The sequence below is a fragment of the Herpailurus yagouaroundi genome, unplaced genomic scaffold (genome assembly GCF_014898765.1).
Source record: "Herpailurus yagouaroundi ecotype Mexico unplaced genomic scaffold, PumYag 203, whole genome shotgun sequence".
Lineage (NCBI taxonomy): Eukaryota > Metazoa > Chordata > Mammalia > Carnivora > Felidae > Herpailurus > Herpailurus yagouaroundi.
In genome coordinates this window covers 5,542,821-5,568,771 of record NW_024412434.1, presented here as the reverse complement: position 1 = coordinate 5,568,771, position 25,951 = coordinate 5,542,821, and the positions used below count along the sequence as shown (strand labels likewise).

General features: G+C 36.6%; 1 protein-coding gene across 4 annotated transcripts in view; it reads left to right on the top strand.

Moving 5' to 3' along the window:
* ZEB1 (zinc finger E-box binding homeobox 1) overlaps positions 1-21,057 on the top strand; it is a 208,867-nt gene extending 187,810 nt beyond the window's left edge. For all 4 annotated transcript variants that reach the window (XM_040451048.1, XM_040451047.1, XM_040451046.1 and 1 more), the window contains 5 exons: positions 3,445-3,647; positions 7,917-8,022; positions 14,045-15,852; positions 18,247-18,427; positions 18,541-21,057. In XM_040451048.1, coding sequence (XP_040306982.1) covers positions 3,445-3,647; positions 7,917-8,022; positions 14,045-15,852; positions 18,247-18,427; positions 18,541-19,136 — 2,894 coding nt within the window. In that variant the 3' untranslated portion in view covers positions 19,137-21,057. The remainder of the gene's footprint in view (positions 1-3,444; positions 3,648-7,916; positions 8,023-14,044; positions 15,853-18,246; positions 18,428-18,540) is intronic.
* The last annotated feature ends 4,894 nt before the right edge of the window (positions 21,058-25,951 follow it).

Sequence of the window (25,951 nt, the reverse complement as noted above, 5' to 3'; positions counted from 1 at the left end):
TGTATTTATGAGGATATTTTTGGCTCTCTGTTCCATTGGTCCCTTTCTGTATTCTCACACCAATACCACACTGTCTTGATTACTATGACTTTATAGTGAGTGTTGAAGTTAGGTACTATCAGTCCTCCAACTTTATTTTTCACCTTCCATATTGTGTTGGCTCTTCTGGGTCTTTTGCCTCTTCATATAAACCCTAAAATGTTTGTCGGTGTCCATAAGATAACTCTCCAGATTTTGAATGGAATTGCATTGAATCAAGTTGGAAATATCAAGTTGGCAAGAACTGGCATCTTGACAATATTAGTCTTCCTACCCTTAAACATTGAATGTCTCTCCACTTATTTAGTTCTTTGATTTTTTTAATCAGAGTTTTATAGTTTTCCTCATATAAATCTCATACATATTTTGTTAGATTTGTACCTAAGTATTTCAACTTTTTCGTGCTAAATAAATGTTATTGTGTCAATCACCTTTAAAATATTTGAAGGAAACTGAGAAGAATGGTATAGAAAACAAAACCGATTCCATTGCAGAGAGTCAACTGTACCTTCCTTAAATCAGGAATCAGCTAGGAAAAAGAGCAGAAATAGAAAATTCACCTCAGAATAGATACAATTTTCTGTAACCAAATCAATGACAAAGGAAATAGAAGTAGGGCACTCTAGAACCCATTCCTCCAGTGTGCCAAAAGGACACATTTTTCAAGACTATAGTTATTGCCCCTGGGGACACAGTGTCACAGCTTAATGAATAGTGTTCTATTGATCTGTTTGCATATTTGGAGAGTCTGGAGTTATAGGCATTATAATCCTATAGGGCCCTACCATTTCTACCTTCATTTCTCAGGGGTTTTTTTCCTTAAAATTTGTTAACATTTCACCTGAAGAAGCAATAGGTTGCAATAAATATGAAAAGGAAATAAAGAGTTTTTAATGTATATGTATATATGTGTAAATTTTTATGTAATAGTTTTTTTAAAAAAACCTCAGCAAAAGAAAATAATGAGAACTAATCTTCCATTGCACAGGTCAAATAAGGTGAAATGTTGTAAAGTCCATTGTTATTAATCAGCATGTTAAAAATCCCATAAAAGTTGGTGCCCTAACCATTTCTCAATTAGTAAAACATTTGAATTACAGAATATGTTTTTAATTCAGGTTTTCATTACTTTCAGGTGTACTGCTAATAAAGTATTTCACAGTAGATATTCTTTCACATCAGCACTATCTGATTATCCTCAGAAGACCTTAAGTTTTTAAAGGTTTAGTGGATTAAACACGCTCTCCTGCACTTCATAAATTCTGAAAGGGCAAACTTTGCTCCAGCAGGTTGAAGTATCACAAATTCTGAATCATTGGGGTGCAAATGAAGAAGATTTTTCAAAGTGTTTTATATCAAGTACTACTCTGTCTGAAGTGTTCGCTACCTAGCAAGGGAAGTTTAGGATACAAAAATTAAATCTTTTTTAAATAAGCATATTCTTAGTCACAGATACATAAGGAAATTATTCAAAAAAATAGACCTAGGTTGGATTTTTTTAGTTGTCTTGAATTGCTACCTTAAGTTTATTATAAGAATTCTAAAAAGAAAATTTTCTTCCTTACATGACAAGCCTGCATTGCTAACAGGTGATATTAAATATATGTATATATCTCCAGTATTTTTCAAAACTACAAACAAAAGTTTTTATTTAACTATCAAGCCTGTTCATTCTATAATTTGCTTAGTATGTCAAATATTCAGATTTACTTTTCACTGTTTTATGCTTGTACCTAAAAGAGTAAATTCATGTCTCCTATGTGTGAGAAATTCAGTAGATCCTGACTCATGAAAATAATAACTTGCTGGTAAAATATGAGCAACCTATAATTTTAAAAAATCATTAGTATCTTGTTTATTAATGATGAAGGCAGAGAAGAAAATAGAACATAATGAGAGCAGACAGCTGTATTACGCTATGGAGTATGAACAGCTTAAGTAATGGAAATCACATTGTGGTTCTGGTGCCAATAATGAAGCACCTGCAGTGGCTGACTTGGACTTTTGCCATTGGAACCAGCTAACATCAATATTATGGCCTAGGTACTGTGGCAAGGAGAATGTCCCAAATGCTGATTTCCTGTTTGTCTGTACAAGTAGGAAATTCATACTAGACAAAACATAACATGATTTCCAAAACAATTTCATGCAGCTAATCTAATCCTCACAGAAGTAGGTCATTTTAGAGACATCACCAACAGAAGGGTCTCTGATTCCAGTTGCCTTGCTAGCTGATAATAAAGATACCATCATAAACTTGAGGGGTTTGGTTGTTTGATTTTATTCATATATTTGATACGTATTTCAACATAATTAACAAGCTGTGTGGGGTCAGGTGGTCAGTCTATTTGAAGGCTGGTTATTGAGCAAGACTTTTAATTTATATGGACATGAATTTCAATAAATGTAATATATGTTTATGAAGGATTTTGAGACTGTAATGAAATTTTCTTTGATAGTCTTTTCTCAATAAGAAATTCAAAATGAAGATAGAAATACTATTTACAATAAATTATCATTTAGGAAACTTTTTAAAGAAAGAAATATGGAAAACCACTCTTAGTTAAACAGTATTAATTGGCAAAATGGTACCATGTTTTAGGATTGTTAGGCTTAGATGTTTCCATATGTAAAAATATGGTTCATTCCATGAACTCCAGTTTTCCCATATTGCCTTTATTTTTTGAAACCATCCTCTATATTTATCCATATAAAATTCCACAAAAAATGTATCATTGTATTTCAGTAAGGAAAAGAACATGAAGAAGCATGCATGGGAGGTCCTTGGGGCCCAGGCCTAGATCTGGCTCCTGCTCCTCATTTCCCCCCAGTACACAGCTATTTTGGTTTGAACTCTGTCATATGGCCACACCTAACTGCAGGGGTGTCTTGGAAACATAGTCTAATTATGTACTACTTCCTATCTGATGATAATCATTTTATAGTGTCATTTCCAAATTTGAAAGAATGAGCATTAAATAAATAATGATGACATTGTTACCAATAGAAAGATTCTATTATGATGTACAAGTCCCCTTTAATATGTATACATTTACAAATATAACCTATATTCTGATTTTACCTTTGTTTTCTTTGTCTAATTAACCATACAAAAAGAAGGGAATATTTTCGGGTTAGCAAAAAGATAGGGGACTTTGAAGTCGGACAGCACATGTTTGAATCCTGACTTTATCATTTCCTGGCCATGTGACTCTTAAGTTATTTTACCTTTCTGAGCCTCCAGTTTTCTCTTGTATTAAATAGATATGAATATCATTGTATTAAGGATCAATATAAAGTGGGTAGCATAATATCTGGCATGTAGCATAGAGACTCAATGGTAGGTACCTTTGGTAATACTTTTTGAATGTTTTAAAGTAGAAATATATGATCTTTCTTTTACAGGAACGCCAGATGCATTTTCCCAGTTACTCACCTGCCCATATTGTGATAGAGGCTATAAACGCTTTACCTCTCTGAAAGAACACATTAAATATCGCCATGAAAAGAATGAAGATAACTTTAGTTGCTCCCTGTGCAGTTACACCTTTGCATACAGAACCCAACTTGAACGTCACATGACATCACATAAATCAGGAAGAGATCAAGTAAGTGAAATGACTGAGAGTTCACTCTCAACCCTCCACAGAAGGCAACAGTTCCAATATACTTAAAAGAATGTACTAGACAGTGTCTTGTCTGCAGCCTTATACAAATTAAAGAGATTATTTGAATTATCTTGTCATTTCTGAGTTACAAAGCGCGTATAAACATTATTTTAGAAGTAAGTTTCTCTTCTTTTTTATTTTTTATTTTTTTTTTAATTTTTTTTTTCAACGTTTTTTATTTTATTTTTGGGACAGAGAGAGACAGAGCATGAACGGGGGAGGGGCAGAGAGAGAGGGAGACACAGAATCGGAAGCAGGCTCCAGGCTCTGAGCCATCAGCCCAGAGCCTGACGCGGGGCTCGAACTCACGGACCGCAAGATCGTGACCTGGCTGAAGTCGGACGCTTAACCGACTGCGCCACCCAGGCGCCCCTTCTTTTCTTTTTTAGATAAGATCCCTTTCATCTCAATTTAATTGTTTTGCTTATACCATAACAAATATTTCCCTTAAGTTTAGAACTAGATTTCAAAATGCATTCTACTGAAATGCTCAGTGTAGGAAAGATAAATGTTGGTTTCATAAACCATATGACTAAGTACTAGCCAATTAAGAAGGAAAGCAAATAATAATAAAAACACTTTTCTGGGAACCAATGACTGCTTACTCTAAGTTATTGTGTTCTGTTTACACTAGTAAGGGAAGTGACTTCCTCTAAGAACCTAAAGTTTAGATTCTAACCATTTTTATTCTGAAGACTCCATTTTCATATGGTTTCTTCTCCTTCTGTGTTGCTTTGATTCAGTTTTTCATGTGTAAACCAAGACTGTTCTATAAATTACATTTGAACTGTTGGCTCTATACTTAAAGATTAAAGGCTAAGAAACTTTTGCCAGTTATCCTTCTTTTATAAGATCCTGAGAAGTGTCAACTCTACACAATCACATTAATATCAACATAATTCTAACTGTAAAAATCAAATATTCAACTGCACAGGATATTTGAAAGTTTTGTGTTGTGGTTGGGGCACATGTCCAGTTTCTTACATCAAAGGATTACGAATATCTATAAACCTGAATGCGTGAGAACTCTGCCCTCTGTGTGGACATAATAGAAGTCACATATCTCATAGAGAACAAATTAGACCCTTTCTAAGATGATGGCTAAACAAACAAACAAAAAAAATACAGCAGAAACAGAATCATCGAGGACTAACCTGTCTTCTCAGGACTTTGGCAAGGATGCTCACAAAATCACAAAATAAGGGGGAGAGGATGGCAATCAGGAAGTATAGGACCAACCTTTCCTTAGTTAGGTTAATGGTTAAGTCCTTGAAGGAACACTTGAAATTGGGGAGAATACCAAGAGAAGGGAGAAATTGATACAGGGAAGGAACTACTGAAGACAAAGACCATCCATCTACATCTGCCCCTATGTAAGTCTTATCAGGGACAATTCAGAAGAATGCCTTTTCCATCTGGGAATCCTGACAGACAAGCCTTTGGGGAGCAGAGCCAAACTGCAAATGTTGCCCCCATATCCTCTCTATACCAAGGGCCCTTGCCAAAGAAAAGGATCCGCAAAGCACAGGTAGAACTATTGGTGAAAGCAAGAGATACCATTATAGAAACAAATCATAATATCTCTAAGCAACATAAAAGCCAATTTTGTGGTGATATTTCTGATGGGTTCAAACGTATTAGGTCTTATATATGAAGCATGTGGTCAGAGGAAGGTCAGAAAAGCACTGTGATTAATACAGGGACCAGTAATGTGAGGCAATATTACCGAGATATCTTGGATACAATTTAGGTTATGGGGCAGCAAACCTGAGTACAATGTCTATCTTGCTGCCTTTGAAAATCATACCATGACTTAAAAATAAGCATTTCCATGTCTTATTAATTTATTCATTAGATGCATATTTGTGTTTCTGTTACATGTCAGGCCCTGTTCTAGGTGTTAAAGGCACAATAGTGAAAAAGACAAGCAAAGATCCTGACAATAGGGAGCATATATTAGTAGGTGATATAAAATGTAAGGACAGATAGTATGAAGAAAAATAAGGTAGAGTAAGAGGATAAAAAGTGAAGAAAGTTGCTACTTTTTTAAGATAGGGAGAACTTTCTGAGAATAAGACATCTGAACTAAGACCTGAATGAAAGGATGGAGCCAGCCATGGAAAGATTGGGCGGGGGGGGGGGGGGGGGGGGTGTTCCAGTCAAAGGGAACAAAGGGAAACATAAAAAGACCTTGAGACAGAAGCCTGCCCAGCATCACCAAAGGACAGCAAGGAGGCCAGTGTGAATAAAACGTTCTCGAGAAAGATAGGTGAGACCAGGGAGGCATTAGGGGCCAGATGATATACCCCCTTCTATAGGCCATGATAGAGACTTTTGATTTTATTCTACAGAGTGACAGGAGGCCTTTGAAGGATATTGAGTTTTATCTTTATTTTTTTATTTTTAAGGGAACAGTGGTTCTTGGGTGAAGAGTAGATCAAGAGAGACAAGAATGAAAGCAGGGAGATCATTTACAAGCAAGGAAACTATTTGGAGAATACTGCTATAATCCAGGCCGAAGGTGGTGGTGGCTTTGAACTCACTGGTGGTGACAGACATGACATAATGATGAATGTTAGATTCAGAGTGTATTCAGATGGCCTGCTGATGGATTGAGTAAGGGTGTAAAATGTAAAAGAAAGCAAGGAATCAAGGATTACTCTAAAGTTCAAAGCCTAAGCAATAATCAAATAAATGAGGGCATCATTTACAAAAACAAGAAACACCAGAGGAGGAGCTGATTCTCAGAAATTAAGGGTTCAGTAAATCATGTAAAGTTTCACATGCCCATTGCTTTCCAACTGGCAATATCAAGGACTCAGTTGGCCGTGAGAGCCTGGAGTTAAGAGGTGTAGAGATAAACTGTTGGGAGTTGTCACCATATGTGACAACTATGGGTTTGGATGAAGTAGGACCTGATACCTAGTAAGTACTTATTCTCTTTCCTTCCTGTATGAAAAACACAAGGGAGACTTTAGCGAGGGTGAGAGTGAAGCAAGTAGTACTTGAGTTGAGCTTTTGAAGTATGGGTAGAACCTTATAGTCATAATTGTGGGGAAGTATAGCCAAGAAATAAGGAATAGTATAAACCAAAGGAAGGAGATAGAGAAGAGCAGTATATGTGCCAACACTGAAACTCCCTTAGTGACTGAGGGATGACCTTCTAGAGAGCTGGTGTGGAATAAGCCTGGAAACTCAGGAGCTATAAACTTGGAATGTACAGACTCAGAATCTATATTCAGGTGTTAATGGGGAGCCTTTGGAGATTTATGAGCAATTTGTGGTTTATGAGGTTTATGATACAATTCAATTCAAGCAGCACTTTTGTATGATTAACGAACAAAAAATGCAGAAACAGACTCAAACACAGAGAACACACTGGTGGTTGCCAAAGGGGAGGGTGGGGGACAGGCACAATGGGTGAAGGGGAGTGGGAGACACAGACTTTCAGTTATGGAATGAACCAGGCATGGGGATGAAAGGTACAGCATAGAGAATATAGTCAATGGTATTGTAATAGCGTTGTGTGGTGATAGATGGTGGACTCTCATGGTGAGCACAGCGTAACACATGGAGTTGTTGAATCACTGTGTTGTGTGCTGAAACTAATGTAACATTGTGTGTCAGCTATACTCCACTGAAAAACTTACTTAATTTAAATCATAAATAAATTTAATGATGGATCAATTAAATAAATAAAGTAATGGGACCTGGGGGAAAAAATCTAAAAGTGCAGAATATATTTGAAATATATAGTGGAAATTTGATCAACCAGACAGAAAGCTACTATAATAATCCATATCTGAATGAAAAGATGGAAGTATTTTTAAATCATCAGATGAAAGTACATTTTGGAAATATCAAGCGTCCAAGAGGATAAACTACTTGAAAAAGTCTGGCCTGCAGAAAAGATAATCTCTAGTTCCTAGTAAAATATATTATCTTATTTGTGCTAAATACTGTATTACTCAATAAAGTATGATTCTAATACTCTAAATGAGCAAGTGGAGATTTTTCTCTGTGTCAGAATTCTGTTCCCATTATCGCACTTCGTTTGGTAATATTCCAAGTGTTAAATTTTCATGACTGCCTCAGTTTGAGGCCTTTGAGAAGCAGAATTCACCAGAATAATACTTTTAGCAGATTGGCCGTTCTTTTATGTCCAAAGCTTTTTTGCCTTATAATTAAACTATCAATTCTTTCTTGCAGAGACATGTGACACAGTCTGGGGGTAATCGTAAATTCAAGTGCACTGAATGTGGAAAAGCTTTCAAATACAAACATCATCTAAAAGAGCACTTAAGAATCCACAGTGGTAAATATTTGTTTTCTTTCTACATCTTGAATATTATAGCATATGTGGTAATAAAGAAATCTGTCATAACATGTGGTCTAGACACATGATCAGGAACATCTTGCTTTTTCTTTTAGGGTAAAGACTTATCTGGAGAAATTTTCTATTTATAAGTGACATTTTTGGAGTATTAATCTCTAACTGAAGCATGTTAAGCTAATGTAATATGACATACTCCAAATTTCCTAATCAGAATATAGCATGTTTTAACAAGAACAGCCTCCTTTAGCTTTCTGATGGATGTTAATTTCATTGACTCTTTTGCACAGTTAGCTAGGGAAGGACAAAGAAGATTCACAAGTCACAATTTGCACAAGAAAGTAAGATGGAGACATTCTTAACATGAGAGAAGTAGAAGTGGAAACTCCAGATAGAAAATGGTGTGTGGGGTGATGCGGAGCTAGCCAGACAAGGCAGCACTGAGAGTTGAAAAGAAAAATGTGTTCACCTATTATTTCACCTTTCTATTCCATATCACTTTCTAAATTGTTACTTATAAAATGATACTACATGATAAAAAATATGTCTGTTTTAGAAACTTCTAAACATAAAGAACTGTATTTGCATTTCTTTAACGGCGCCACTTCAACAAAAGCTATAAAGAAAACTTGGTAGCATCCCACATGGCACTATGAAATCTGTTCATCTCCTGACTAATTTTGATATGTTATTTTAGATTTAAATAGTTTTAGTGAAAAAGAACTGTTTTCTAATTAACGAGAAATTATGGATGTCTGCACATGGCTTATTTCGTGGAAATTATTGTATTGACATTTACATCTTACAGATATCCTACAAAAAAAGTACAGCGGGTGGCCCTGTGAGGGGTGATTGGTGATATCTGTGTTTTATTTTGGAACCGCATTTCTAGAAGTTTTACTGTCTTGCTCATTGAGGGCTAAATAATGTTAAAGTTACCACTTTTGTTGAAACCAAGATTGTTGCATAGACATTTAAATATTTTCACACTTTAATATTTCTGGAAATTAGAGGTTGTTGTCTTTTGCAGTTGCCACAAGATCCTATTTCATAGAGAAGCTCGCGGGCAATTGAAAAATTTCCATCAATAATACATTTTTAATGACCTATTATTTTCTTACCACAGATGATTTGAAGTTGTTGATAGAGATATAGCTAATTCAAGAGAGTTTTCTTAAATTTTGAGATCGGGGGTAAAGGAAGGAAAAAGTAAAATTTAGAGTAAGATTCACGTACAAATGAATGTCACATGGTCCTGTTGCACTTACATAGGAGGATTCACCAGACCTGCAGGTGATACAAAATTGGGAAGCATGGGTCACACCAGAGATTAAAATTGCAGGGCTAGAAACAGGAAGTTGATATTTAATCACAAAACTCTGCATTGACATTCAAAAAGCAGTCTTGATCAAGTAGAAAGTGGGGAGCTACTACTGTCTGTACTGGAAAAATGTTAGGAGTCTGGATGGTCAAGAGCTTCCGATAAGCTTGTTAGCAGTGCGCTGCTGCTGCAGCTGAAGTAGCTAGTGAAAATTTAGGCCGCGTCACGGCTCACGGTGCACCCTCTGTGCTGTGCGCAGTCCATTCCTTACGTATTTATACCTGTCTTAATATGAGACTTGTATGCCTTTAATACAGCAGGAAATTTTAATTTATAAAAATATATTAGGAAAGGAAAGGAAAGAAAGTAGCACAAGCATGACGTAAGCATGAAAACAAATGAACACCACGAAATGCCACGCACGTGCTGAAAGTGGACCACACATCAGACTCTAAGGTTTGGGAAATAAGAAAACTACGTCAGTAACTGAGACCCAGACAGTCCATAAGTAAAAGGAATCAGTGACTAGAAAAAGCATCACTCTTGCTGCTGCTACTAAGTAAGTCCATAGGGAAAGCTGTTCCTTGGAGCATCATAAAGGGGAAAGGACAAAATACGTTTTATGTCATTTCCCCCAAATATCCTCAAAATAATACAGCAGAGAATTTGATAGGGTTTTCTTTTTAAAACAAGACTGCCCAATAGGAGGCCAGTGATATTTCACCAAAATGCAGTTCAGGAAAAGCATGTCTCCAGGGCAGCCACTTGGATACAATTCGAGTGTACAGCTTTCTGATGGTCTGGTTTATTCCAAGGGAAGGTAGCCAAGTGGGGCTATTCAATGTCCTCCCGGGACTGGTACCAATCTGTAAACATGTGGTGACTGGGTCTTGCAAAGGCAAATTACAGAAATTGAGAGCAAGCATTCAGAAACTATTGTACAAAGAAAATGCTGTGACAATTTTATTATATTTGATACAATATCAATCTGATATTAGATTGGAAATTTAAAACGAAAAAAAATGAAGAAAAAAAAAACCCACCCTTCACCACAGATAGTTTTGAAAGCACTGTTTAGAGTATCTAGCAATGGATGAGCTTCATAGCCTTAAAGAAACCTCTGTAATTTTGTTCTCAGCTGTGTTTTTAATCAGGGCCTTCAAATTATACTCCCTAAAATTACCGGAATTGTTGCTCTCTTCCGATACCATTAAAATGAGCCCTCTGCAGAGTCATGTGTGTTGCCCATCATCTGAACTCTGCCTGTGGGAGCTGAGCTATGATGAGGGGCAGATCACCTCCCCTCCAGTCAGAGGTGTGGCAAAAGAGCGCCTGCTCCCAGCCCGTGATCCTCTCCAGAAAATAATTTAGGTTTTTTCGATAGCCCTAGACCTTTAGCCTGGAAAATTTTTACATCGGATGCAACCAAACACCCACTTCCGCCATTACAAAAAAGAAATCAGTATTCATGGGACATCTGACTTTTCACAGCACAACTTCCTGATGCCACCTCCAGGGTTTAACAGTTGCAGGACAGATGAATTAGGTGATATACTTTAGCTATAAACTGTAAAGCTAGGAAATTAGAAACAAGAGGTTTTCCAACAAACATAGTGGATTTGGCTTTACAACATTTGTTCTGCACTTTATTTCTGGTGATGATACAATATCAAGTAACTCCCGACAATAATAATGATAACTAGTATTTATTGAATACTTAACTATTTACAGCCACATTCTAGTTATTTGGGTACATAAATGCATACAGTCCTCACCACGGCCTTATGAGATAGATACTATTTCCCCTTTTTTTTACTGATGAGAACATGGAGGTTCAGAGAGCTTAATTAACCTATCCAAAGTCACTCAGCCTCTTCATGGCAAAGCCGGAGCCCCAGTGTAGGTATCCTGACTCCAAAGTGGTTGCCTTAGCCACTGTGCTCCTCTGTCTCCCTGTTTGTAAAGATAAAAATAATCTATATTATAGATTCTTATGTTTTGAGTGTCTCTAGCAAGAGAGCAAGCATATAGCTTATCTAAAAATGTTATCCAATAATTTAAAATGTTATCCAATAATTTAAAATGTTAAAATGGAGATATACTAAAACATATCCCTCATTTTACCCCCACTGGAAATTTTCCTGATACATTTTGAGTATTGAATCATATTTCAGGCATCCCTTTGGAAAGATATTGATAAATTGGAGAATTTCCAGAGATGAGTTAACAAGTGGGTAAGGGTTCCAAAAACCATGTCCTATGAGGAGTCTTTGAAGGACCGCGGTATATTTAATCCACACAAAGGAAGTTTAAGGATGCAGATGACAGCTCATCATCAGTTTGAAAATCTGGCTTTCAGAAGAAAAGTTAGACTTGTTCTGTGTGGCATCAGTGGGCAGGAAAGTAGGCTGTTATAACAAGAGAAATCTGGCTTAGTACTCAACCTAGCTCTCAGTAGAATTACCTTTTTTTTTTAATTTTTTTATGTTTATTTATTTATTTTTGAGAGAAACACAGAGACAGAGAACAGAGTGTGAGCTGGGGAGGGGAAGAGAGAGAGGGAGACACAGAATCCAAAGCAGGCTCCAGGCTCTGAGCTGTCAGCACAGAGCCTGACGTGGGGCTTGAACTCACGGACTGCAAGATCATGACCTGAGCCGAAGTCAGACACTTAACCAACTGAGCCACCCAGGCTCCCCAGAGTTACTTTTTAAAAGAATGACTAACATGTATTAAGACCACACAAAAAGTTTTGTTATATTATGTCATGTAACTGCTATAATAGTCCATTGAGGATGTATCTACATTTATTTACATGCCAAAACACTGAAGTTTGGAAAGATTTAGAGAATAGTAAGTGACAGAGCCAGGTTTTGAACCCAAATTCATGATCCTCAGCAGAACCAGACTAGACCATCTTTCATAGAGCTGTCCAGAAGGTAATAACTTTCTTTTAATAAAGGAGCTTAAGCAGGAGACTAGCCAAAGTCAAGGATGATATAAAATGAATTTTTTATTGCAAGGATATAAAATGAGCTCTTTTACCGAATAAGAGGGCCTCTTAGATCACTTCCAGTTCTAATATCTGATTCTTCAAGTAATTATACATTGAGAAAATATAAGTCACTTTTTAAAAACTTTGCACTGAAATTACATTATTAGAAGAGTTTACACCGACTTTCCCACTGCTTCCATTTTAATTCTTAAAAAGAACAGAGGAAAGAAAGAGCTTTATTTTGATACTGAGTAGATAAATTAGCATCACCGTATTTCATAATTCTGCAATTAGCCATTCATTCATCTTGAAAAGGTTTAGTGAGCATTTTTGTGACCTACACAAAGGATAAATGGCACAGAAGACTCAGGTTCCCACCTTATTGAGACTCACAGTCTGAAAACTATAAATTACAAATTAATGAACTATAAATTAAAATTAAAGTGAAAATTAGGTTTGTATGAAAATATTCCATTTGGCTTCATGCTTTTCAAATTTTTCTACCAAAGTATCCCTAACAGCCAAGAAGAATAAATGCCTTGTACCCCCAAAGGTCTAGGGAAGCAACTTGATGAAGGCCTGTACAAGCAAGGTGCTTCTTTGACATTGTGGTTATTTTCCTAAAAATTCACACAAATGTTTTATTATTCTCCATAGTGTAATCTGTGTTTTAATATTGCAATGTTTTAAATTACCATAACTGCTGTCACTAAAATTGAAACTATAAGAAAGTTTTGCGTACCCATTAGAACATTGCCTTATGTCTCCAGGAGTACATACCTCCTAGTTTAATAAGCCGTCGCTCCTAGCAGTACCTCATATCTAAAGTTTTCTTCCCATTGAGAAGATCTTTTCAAGGAAACCTTAAAACCTTGTGGATATGGGAAGTGTAGGTATTCGTATGATGTATACAGTCAAGGATAGATATTGGTACTTAAGTCTTATGGGAGATTTTACTTACTTTTCTTCTAATAATTTCTCCTATGGATGGTTAAGTATAGTGAAATAGAGAAAATAACATAGGGAGGTGAAATAAGATAACAAAAATGATTTGAAAGAATAGATGTACGTTTGACCCTTGAACGATGCAGGGGTTATGGGTGCTTGTGCCCCGTGCAGTCAGAAATCCACATACAACTTTTGACTTCCCAAAAACTTAATTACTAATAGCCTGCTCTTGACCAGAAGCCTTACCAACAGCATAAATAGTCAATTAATACATATTTTATATGTTATATGTATTATATACTGTATTCTTAGAATAAAGTAAGCTCCAGAAAAGAAAACGTTATTAAGAAAGTCATAAGGAAAATACATTTACAGTACTGTATTATATTTATTGAAAACCTTCCACGTGTAAGTCAACCTGTGCAGTTCAAATCCATGTTGTTCAAGAGTCAGCTGTAATTATTTGAGAATTATTTGAAGGTTTAAAAGTTAGCAGAAATATTACATACATATGCTGCAAAGATTCCCTGATTGGCCAGCACATGTACTTCAGACTAAGGTTTTATTAGTCTTCATAGCATTTATGTCAGTTCTGAACTGCAAATGACGATTCTAAATAAAATTGTATCACAAGATCCACAGTAACCTCTTTTTAAATTGATACTGCTTGCTTAAAGGAAAATGTGGACACATAAAAATGTATGTGTAATAATGCAGTGAATGTAATTTATTTTGTTTAGGAGAGAAGCCATATGAATGCCCAAACTGCAAGAAACGTTTTTCCCATTCTGGTTCCTATAGCTCACACATAAGCAGCAAGAAATGTATCAGCTTGATGCCTGTGAATGGGCGACCAAGAACAGGACTCAAGACGTCTCAGTGTTCCTCACCATCTCTTTCGGCCTCACCAGGCAGTCCCACACGACCACAGATAAGGCAAAAGATAGAGAATAAACCCCTTCAAGAGCAACTTTCTATAAACCAAATTAAAACTGAACCTGTGGATTATGAATTCAAACCCATTGTGGTTGCTTCAGGAATCAACTGTTCAACCCCTTTACAAAATGGGGTTTTTAGTGGTGGTGGCCCGTTACAGGCAACCAGTTCTCCTCAGGGTGTGGTGCAAGCTGTTGTTCTGCCAACAGTCGGTTTGGTGTCTCCCATAAGTATCAATTTAAGCGATATTCAGAATGTACTTAAAGTGGCAGTAGATGGTAATGTAATAAGGCAAGTTTTGGAGAATAATCAAGCCAATCTTGCATCCAAAGAACAAGAAACAATCAATGCTTCATCCATACAGCAAGGTGGCCATTCTGTTATTTCCGCCATCAGTCTTCCTTTGGTTGATCAAGATGGAACAACCAAAATTATCATTAACTACAGTCTTGAGCAGCCTAGCCAACTTCAAGTTGTTCCTCAGAACTTAAAAAAAGAAAATCCGGTCCCCACAAACAGTTGCAAAAGTGAAAAGTTACCCGAAGATCTTACTGTTAAATCTGAGAAGGACAAAAGCTTTGAAGGAGGAGTGAACGATAGCACTTGCCTTCTGTGTGACGAATGTCCAGGAGATATTAATGCACTTCCAGAATTAAAGCACTATGACCTAAAGCAGCCTGCTCAGCCCCCTCCACTCCCTGCACCAGAAGCTGAGAAGCCCGAGTCCTCTGTTTCATCAAGTGGAGATGGCAATTTGTCTCCCAGTCAGCCACCTTTAAAGAACCTTTTGTCTCTTCTAAAAGCGTATTATGCTTTGAATGCACAACCGAGTGCAGAAGAGCTCTCAAAAATTGCTGATTCAGTAAACCTACCACTGGATGTAGTAAAAAAGTGGTTTGAAAAGATGCAAGCTGGACAGATCTCAGTGCAGTCTTCTGAACCATCTTCTCCCGAACCAGGCAAAGTCAATATCCCTGCAAAGAACGATGAGCAGCCTCAATCTACAAATGCAAATGAACCCCCAGACAGCACAGCAAGTCTGCAAAGCCCCCTGAAGATGACTAACTCTCCAGTTTTACCAGCGGGATCAGCCATCAATGGTTCCAGAAGTAGTCCATCATCCCCCTCACCTCTAAACCTTTCCTCATCCAGAAATACACAGGGTTACTTGTACACAGCGGAAGGTGCACAGGAAGAACCACAAGTAGAACCTCTTGATCTTTCACTACCAAAGCAACAGGGAGAATTATTGGAAAGGTCAACTATCACTAGTGTTTACCAGAACAGTGTTTATTCTGTCCAGGAAGAACCCTTGAACTTATCTTGTGCAAAAAAGGAGCCACAAAAGGACAGTTGTGTTACAGACTCAGAACCAGTTGTAAATGTAATCCCACCAAGTGCCAACCCCATAAATATTGCTATACCTACAGTCACTGCCCAGTTACCCACAATCGTGGCCATTGCTGACCAGAACAGTGTTCCATGCTTGCGAGCACTAGCTGCCAATAAGCAGACTATTCTGATTCCCCAGGTGGCTTACACATACTCTACTACCGTCAGCCCTGCAGTCCAGGAACCACCCTTGAAAGTGATCCAGCCAAATGGGAATCAGGTAACCAAAAAAAAAAAAGTCCTCCCCATCCTGAAGTTGTTTGGTAAAATGCTAGTTTGACCTATTTCAGTAAAAGTTTTCCTTTTTTTTTTTTAAGTTTATTTATTTTGAGAGAGAGAGCGCGCGCGCGCGCGCGCGTGCAAGTGGGGGAGGGGCAGAGAGAGTGTGAGAAAGAAAATCCCAAGCAGGCTCTGCGTTGCCAGCACAGAGCCTGAAGTGGGACTCGAACCCACAAAGCTAAGAGATCATGACCTGAGCCAAAACCAAGAGTCGGCTTAATTGACTGAGCCACCCAGGCACCCCTTCAGTGAAATTTTTCTAATAAAAATCAGTCTCTGTAGAGCCAAGCAGGTTGATACAGACTATCATTTTTGAAAAGAAATAGATGAATGTTTGCTTTAACTTTTGTAGCATCCCGTCTTCAGTGTTTTACTAATCCAAGGGATAGTTATCAACTACAGTTTTAATTGTTATTCTACTCTGATAATGAGAATTCTCAGCTAAAAACTTGACTATTTGAAGGAAGAAAAGAAATACTGGAATACTCACTAATTGGATTCCTGGTTTTATAGTTATATTCCCAAATTAGTAACAGTTTCTGCCTTATGATAACTAACACATGAAACCATGTTGCCATTCATAGACATTTCACCCCAGCAGAACTTAGTTATTACTTTTTATGTGTTAACACCTATGTTTGTTAAAGGCTTTAATTAAATAAGAATTAAGTATACAAAGAGCCCATCTAGTGAATGTGCTGATCACTTTATGAGCTGTGAACTAAAACAGTATTCAGTCATAATTAATATATATGAGGAAGCATTGTTGTGAATCTATATATACATTTCCCTCCTTACTTTCCCCCCAAAATCCATGATGTGGTTTTAGATAGAACCATTTTGTGTGACTATTGTGTGGCTCGTTGTCCAGACTTTTTCTAGGTCACCAACCTTGATGTCCCCCACCCCAATTTTTTTCATCAGTTTCGATTGAATCAACCAAATACCAGGATACATTTGATCTTTTATCCAAATTCATGCTATAAGTAGGTTCAATGAACATAATTACAATATCCTGTTCAAATGTGTATTTGCTGCTTTTTTCCCCCTTAAATATTGCTACTGATTGGGTTTCCTGCCATTGTGATTACTCTTGAAAAAAATTCTCACATGACCAATGACTTCACCTAGATTCTTGGTGTATAAAACACTGTGTACACCTTTGAAGAATAAAGGGAGACCCACTAACCTTTCAGTTAATCATATGACCAGATCAAATAGCAATAAAAGTAGTCAGGTTACTTCAGCGCAAACCAGCAGCTCACAAATGACCCAAATGGCTGCACCTCTCCCACCTTGCAGAACTAGAAGAAATGTTGTAAAAACCTTTGAACTCTCAGAAAATTTGTGGGTTTAGAGACAATAGAACGGAAGACATTAGGAAAGAACCCAATTCCTCTACCAATCGTTGTTTACCTACATGAGCATCCTGCACAAAAGTACCTCCCTGAGACTGCTGAAATTATTTTATTCCACTGAAAGTCTGCAGATTTATTTTGACTAGCAAGTATTCTTGTTTGAAAATGCAGACTCTCCTGCACAGTTTTTCATCTTGTTCCTTAGAAAAGTAGTAGAGCAGACCTCTCTTTTCAAAAAAAAAAAAAAAAAAAAAAAAAAAAACCAGGGAGGTCAGTTCATAGAACTCTGAAATTCTGGAGGACACAATTCAAAGACCACTTTGTAAAAATAGAATCTTAACTTTTGCTCTGTAAAACCCAGAATGAAAACAATGATGCAGTTGGAAATTAGTGATTATGTAGCAAACCCTTAAGTTAATATTTTTGGCAAATTTCTCATAAAGGTATTATTTATTTGGAACCAAATAAATTTGGTTACTATGCATTTTACATTCTTTCTTTTTGGTGTCCTTTCTTTTCATCAGTTGATCACTTGTTTTTGTCATCATTGTAACTATATTGCCCCCAACCTCCCTTTTGTCTATATGAACCCCCACCTGTCACCTAGCCCCACCCTTGGAGCCCATCTGCAGTGATGAGTAGTATGCTTGCTTTGGTCAAATTATTAAAAGTATAAATCGGGGCACCTGGGTGGCCTAGTTGGTTAAACCTCGAATTCTTGCTTTTTGGTGCAGGTCATGTATCAAGGTCATAGAATCTAGCCCCATGTCTGGCTCCAGGCTGAGCATGGAGCCTGCTTAGGATTCTTGCCCCCCTCTTCTCTCTCCCCCACTCGTGAGGGAGATGCAATGCACTCTTGCTCTAAAGTAAAAATATTTTTTTTTAATTAAGTAGTTTCTTTTAACCTATGCTTTTATATAGGTCTCTTGTTTATCTTTTAAGTAGAAATTAAATTTTATCTTCTTTTCTTCCTTTAGGATGAAAGGCAAGACACTAGCTCAGAAGGAGTATCAAATGTAGAGGATCAGAATGACTCTGACTCTACACCACCCAAAAAGAAAATGCGGAAGACAGAAAATGGAATGTATGCTTGTGATTTGTGTGATAAGATATTCCAAAAGAGTAGCTCGTTATTGAGACATAAATATGAACACACAGGTATGTTGATGAACCTGATGACTTGAAAAGTGAATCTGCAGTGCTTTCCCCAAACTGAAGTGCCCCCAAAACCCTTGTGAGGATTGTTTCATGGCTGTGTTCTTATTTTGCAGGTAAAAGACCTCACGAGTGTGGAATCTGTAAAAAGGCATTTAAACACAAACATCATTTGATTGAACACATGCGATTGCATTCTGGAGAAAAGCCCTATCAATGTGACAAATGTGGCAAGCGTTTCTCACACTCTGGGTCTTACTCGCAACACATGAATCATCGCTACTCCTACTGCAAGAGAGAAGCGGAAGAGCGCGATAGCACCGAGCAGGAAGAGGCGGGACCGGAAGTCCTGAGGAGTGAGCACGTTGGTGCTCAGGCGTCCCCCTCACAGGCCGACTCAGATGAGAGAGAGAGTTTGACAAGGGAAGAGGATGAAGATAGTGACAAAGAGGAAGAGGAGGAGGAGGACAAAGAGATGGAAGAACTGCAGGAAGAAAAAGAATGTGAAAAACCACAAGGGGACGAGGAAGAGGAGGAGGAGGAAGACGAGATGGAGGAAGAAGAGGGAGAAGAGGCAGAGAATGAGGGAGAAGAGGCAAAAACTGAAGGTCTGATGAAGGATGATGAAGCTGTAAATCAAGCAAGCAGCTTAGAACAAAAAGTAAGCGAGAATAGTGAGCAGGTGTCAGAAGAAAAAACAAATGAAGCCTAATAGTTTTTCTAGAAGGAAAATAAATTCTAATTGGTAATGAAGTTTGTTCTATATTATACATGCTTTTCATGGAAACACAGTAACCTGTATACTGTGGTTTCTGTTCACTACTGTGTAAAGTAAAAATTTAAAAAAATACAAAATACAAAAAAAAAAAAAAAACACACAAAAAAAAATCCGGGTGTGCCTGATCTCAGACCTAGTAATTTTTCATGCATTTTTCAAAGTTAGGAACAAGTTTGTAACACGAAGCAGATTAGAAAACTTTAATGACTCGGAAAGCAAAGATTGAACAGGTTAAAGGAAACTGATTAATTAGGTAAGCATCTGGCATTGTTTCATTTTTGTCAGTATTATCACTCTTACGTTGGTTTATTCTTAAGCTGTACAATTGGGAGAAATTTTATAATTTTTTATTGGTAAACGTATGCTAAATCCGCTTCAGTATTTTATTATGTTTTTTAAAATGTGAGAACTTCTGCACTACAGAATTCCCTTCACAGAGAAGTATAATGCAGTTCCAAACCATGCTAGCTACCTTTTATAAATCCAATCTAGAAGGTAGTAATTTCTAATACTTAGATGTCATAGTGGAGTATTATCATTTAAAGTGTATTGTTAGCCTTAAGAAAGCAGCCGATAGAAGAACTGAAGTTTCTTACTCATGTGGTTTCAAATGGAGTTCAGAAGATTGCCATTGAGTTCTGATTGCAGGGACTAACAGTGTTAATGCTGGGAAGGGCAGCAGAGTCGTCAGAATCAGTGTCTGTAATCGTGTTTTGAATATGTGGTGACAAATATGAAGGATATGATATGAAGCTTTGTGTCTCCTTTGGCCTTAAGCAAGACCTGTGTGCTGTAAGTGCCATTTATCAGTATTTTCAAGGCTCTAACCCGCCTTCGTTCAGTGTGTGGCCTACAATAACTAGCATTTGTCGATTTGTTTGTTGTATCAAAATTCCAAATAAAACTTAAAACCACTGACTCTTGTCAGAGAAACCTAAACACTGGGACATTTCACCCTTTAATTCCTCAGCATCCATTTTGTGTTAATTGACTTTCAAAATTTCTCTACAGAAATGAAAGGGAAATTTTCTAATCTGCTCTATCCATGTACTTGCATTTCAGACATGGACATGCCATCATTGTTTGGCTCATAACTGTTTCCAAATGTTAGTTATTATGGACCCAGTTTATTAACAACATTAGCTGATTTTTACCTATCAGTATTATTTTATTTCTTTTAGTTTATAGATCTGTGCAACATTTTTGTACTGTACGTCTTCAAACCTGGCAGTATTAATACCCTTCTTACTGACATGTACTTTTAGTTTTAGAAAACTTTTATATTTATGTGTCTTATTTTTATATTTCTTTATTTATTACACAGTGTAGTGTATAATACTGTAGTTTGTATTAATACAATAATATATTTTAGTATGAAAATTTGGAAAGTTGATAAGATTTAAAGTAGAGATGCAATTGGTTCTCTTGCATTGAGATTTGATTTAACAGTGTTATGTTAACATTTATACTTGCCTTGGACTGTAGAACAGAATTTAAATGGGAATGTATTAGTTTTACAACTACAATCAAGTCATTTTACCTTTACCCAGTTTTTAATATAAAACTCTTAAATTTTGAAATTCACTGTGTGACTAATAGCATGATGCTCTGCAGTTTTATTAAGAGATTAGCCTAACCATAAAACTCTCATTTCCTTAGTAAGCCAAATTAGGATAACCTTATATAAACAGTGTTGGGAACAATGTTTAACATTTTGTGCCAATTTGTTCCTGTATTCATGTATGTAAGTTACAAATCTGATTCTTCATTTTTAAGTTCCTTGTTACACCATGGTCATTTTCTAGTTTTTTACCAGACTCCCCCATCTCACAATAAAATGCATCAACAAGCCTGACCTGCTGTCGTTCTTTTAATTATTATCAAGATTTTCTTTGGAAATCTCTCTGTGAAGTGGGGTATTACGCTGTCATCCTGCACTTGATTTACCTTGGGCTGAATCTGGGTAAGAAACTAAATGTTTTAGACACTCACCACTAAATCGCGGGTTTCCCTTTGGCTAAGTGTTTCTGGGAAGGTCAGAGTTGGCAACTAAAGGCTTCCTCAGAGGTTGCTCCCTCTTCCTGAAACCCTTAACCACCACCACCCCCACTCTTGATCCCATGACATCTCACCCTCCGGTCACTGCAGGGAAGCCTGGGTTTAGATGCCTTTCCTCTGTACTCGCCTCGTCCCTTGTATCTTTCTTGCCATAGCTCTCGTGGTTATTTATATTCCTTCCCCACTAGGAAGAGGAACCGCATCTGCCAGAGTCACTCTCACATCCCCAATACCTAGCAGAGTGCCTGGCACTAATAGGTACAACAAATTCTGTTGAGTGAAAATACAATTTGCATGTTAACAGAGTTTGGCTATGTCTTTACTACTCTTTTGCTTCTAATCTAAGAACATGTATATTAAATAAGTCCAGAAATTTAGTATTTTTCTTACTCGGGTCCTATTAAACATTTGGCATCGTAAACAAACAGTAAATTATACCTTCTTTTTCTGTTGCCTGACCTGTTCTGATTTGAGTTCATTTCTAGGTGTCTTTCTGATGCTTACCTTCGTGGTACATGACATAAGCATTCAAGGCCTGTGGATATGACTGCTTCCAGCATGGGTGACATGACCAATCTGAGGAGACTCTATTTTAGGACCCACTTCCCTTTTCAGGGCCCCACATTCCTAAGTACTCATTAACATCATGATGCTTCATTTCTTGTCACTAAAAACAGCTATCCGATAAACAAATTGACCATATAGGATTAAGAAATAGCCCTTCTTAGGAGGCATTTGTACTGCAATCACTGTAATAAGAAGCTCAAAGAAGGCGGTGCTTGGTGCATACTGATAAATGGCTAACAGAGGAATCTAGGCATTATTAACATGTGAACACTTCCCACTATTTTCTCAAACCACATAACAATAGGGCCATATGTTGTTTACTTGTGCCATGCACAGGTGCTTCACTATCAAAATTAATTTTTACAAAATACACATAAAAATCATGTGCCCATGAACACACACACACACACACATACATATATGTATGTATTAAGTAGCAGAATAAGGATTTAAACACAGGCCTATCTGACTCTAAATCCGTGTTCTTAACAAGCCTGTGTTGTATCTTGTGTAAGAATAGTTCACACTACATTTAAACTCAAACCTGGCCTTAAAAATTGTGAGAAGAAAATGTCAGCAAGACCAATATACATTTCAAAACATGATGAAAAAGAAAAGGAGGGGCATGAGATTTTTCAAATCTGCGTGCAAACTTAAAATTAGCCTTGAGAACATGAAATTGTAAACTTAGATTTCTCCTCTTAAGATCAAAGGGAGGGCACATTCGGACAATCACAATATGGACTTTGAACCTTACGAGACAGCAGAAGCTCCCCTCCTCTCATGGATAAATACATTCCATTCAACAGCAGAGCACACATTTTCCCCCAACGGCACGTGGGATATTCATAAAGAGAAGCCATAATATGGGCCATAAACCAACTCTCAATTCAAAAGAATTGCAAATAAAAGGTTTCCTTGGATTACAAAAAAATTAAACCAGGAATCTGTAACAGAAATATGTCTGGAAAATCCCCCCAAATTATTGGAAATCAGACCACACTTTTCCAAGTAACCCCTCAGCAAAAAAAAAAAAAAAAAAAAAAAAAAAGAAACTAACAATTATAAAATAAGATGAACTAAATAAAAGTGAAAATGCACTTTATCAAAACTTGTAGTGTGCAGCAAAGCAGTACCTATAAGAAAATGTATAGCATTAAATGCTTATATTTAAAAAGAATAGAGGACTTAAGTATCTAACTACCTTAAGAACTGGGAAATGAATAAAATTAAACCCAAGCCAAGCAGAAAGGAGGCATAAAGATATAAATAAACGGCATAGGAAGCAGAAAAATAATGAATCAATGAAAAAGAAAATAAATCAGTGAAATCAGAATCAGATTCTTTGAAAGGATTAATAAAATTGATAAACTTCTAGCCAGATCAAAGAAAAAAAGAAGACAAAATTATATCAAGAATGAGAGAGAAAATAATCTTGCAGATCCTATAGAGTAAAAGGAAATACGAACTTTATCCCAATGAATTTGACAACTATGATGAAAATGACACATGTCTGGAAAGATCAAAAATAACAAAGCTCACTAAAGAAGAAATAGCCTGAACAGTCCAAAGTCGAAGAAGTTAAATTTCTAGTTAAAAATCTGCTCACAAACAAGACTCCAGGTCCAGATGGCTTCACTGGTGAATTCTACTGAACATCGAAAAACGATATTGTACCAGTTCTACATAAACCCATCCAGGAAAAAAAAGAGAGAGAGAGAGAAAGAAAACACTCCCCACCTAGTCTGTGAAGCCAGCATATACCTGATGCCAAAACCAAGAAATTACAAGACACAAAAACTGCACACCAACATCTCTCATGAATATAGATGCAGCAATCTCTAACAAAATATTAGGAAATCAATTTGAACAGTGTATCAATAGGAAAATAAATCATGACCAAGTGGGATATATCCCAGAATTGCAAGGTTGATTGAATTGAATTCAAAATTCAATTAATGTAATTCATCATCTTCACAGAGCAAAAGGAAAGCCCATATAATCATCTTCATAGGTATAGAAGCATCTGACAAAGTTCAACACCAAGTCATAAAAATTCTCAGCAATCTAGGAACAGAAGGCAATTCCCTAAACCTGATGAAAGTCTCTTACAAAAAAACCTATAGTTAATGTCATACTCAATTATAAAAAATGCTTTCTCCTAAAATTATGAACAAGGCAAGAATGTCTTCTTCATGCTTTTATTAAACATTGCCCCAGAGGTCACACCCAGTGCAACGTGACAAGAAAAAGAAATGAAAGGCATGCAACACAGGTGGCAACAAGTGTAAAACTGTGTTTGCAGACAGCTTGGTTGTCTATGTGGAAAACAAAGAATTTACAAAACAACTAAGGAAGATGAAAGCAAGGTTATAGGATATAAGCTCGTTATACAAAACTCAATAATATTCTACATAATAATGATAAAAATGGAAATTTAAATTAAAAAACCAGTATCATCAAAAAAGGAAATATTTAGGGATAATTTAACAGAATTCACACACAAAAAAAGCAAAACCTGTGCCCTGAAAACTATAAAACATTGCTGAAAGAAAAGATGCAAAGAAAATGAAGATGCAAAAAAGTTCCTTATTTATGAATCAGGAAACTGCAATATCATTATGCTGTCAGTCCTCCCCAAATTTATCTCATCAGTACAATTTTAGTAAAAGTCCTATCCACATAATTGTAGAAATTGACATGCAAAAGACTTCAAGTGGGCAAAACGATTTTGAAACGGAATAAAGTTGGAGGATTTATACTATCTGATTTCTAAAGTTACTATAAAGCTATAGTAGTCAATGCAGAGTTGTATTGGCATGAGAATAGACTATCAGGAAAACAGGATTAAGAGTTGAGAAAACATCCACACATTTACAGTCAATTGGTTGTTGCCAAAGATGCCAAGATAACCCATTTTTTCAAAATGTAGTGCTGGTAAATGGACTTGATCTTCATCTCCTACCATACACAGAAATTGTTTCCAAATGGAATATAGACATAAATATGAGAGCTTAAGTTGTAAATCTTGAAGAAAAATTCTTTGTGACCTTGGGTTAAGAAAAAAATTCCTAGATAAGATACAAAAAGGATGAACAAATCATAAAGAAAAGGATTGACAAACTGAACTTCATAAAAATTTTAAAATTTGCTCTCCAAAAGATACTCTTAAGAAAATCAAAATGGAAAACCCTACTGGGAAAAAATATTTGCAAATATGTATCTTTATACTCAAGAGAAATGAAAACATACATCCAACACAAAAACCTGTATACATTGTTCATAGCAGCATTATTTATAATAGCTAAAAACTGGAAACAGCCCTATTGTCAATCAACTGATGAATAGATAAATTCATGGTGTGTCCATACAACAAAATATTACTTGACAATAAAAGGAGTGAAGTATTGATGCATGCTACAACATGGATGCGCCTTGAAAACTTCATGCGAATGAAAGAAGCTAGTTACAAAAAAACTACATCTTCTGTTATTCCACTATATGAAATGTCCAAAATAGGCAAATAAATTAGTGGTTGTCTAGGCTTGGGAGTGCGGAGAGATTGGGTAGTGACTGCTAGTGGGTGTGGGTTTCTTTTTGGGATAATGAAAGTGTTCTAAATTAGATTGTGATGATATTTACACAAGTCTATGAATATACTAAAAATTATGGAATTGTATACTTTATTTTTTTTTTAATTTTTTTCAACGTTTATTTATTTTTGCGACAGAGAGAGACAGAGCATGAACGGGGGAGGGGCAGAGAGAGAGGGAGACACAGAATCGGAAACAGGCTCCAGGCTCTGAGCCATCAGCCCAGAGCCTGACGCGGGGCTTGAACTCACGGACCGCGAGATCGTGACCTGGCTGAAGTCGGACGCTTAACCGACTGCGCCACCCAGGCGCCCCTGGAATTGTATACTTTAAATGGGTATCTTTATGGTATGTGAATTATACCTCAACAAAACTTAAAAATATATGTATATAAGTTTTGAATATATAAAGAACTAGACAACTCAATAATGAGACAACCCAGTTTTTAAGTGAGCAAAATATTTGAGAAGATAATTCTACCAGAGAAGGTGTACAGATGGGAAATAAGCACATGAAACAATGATCAACATC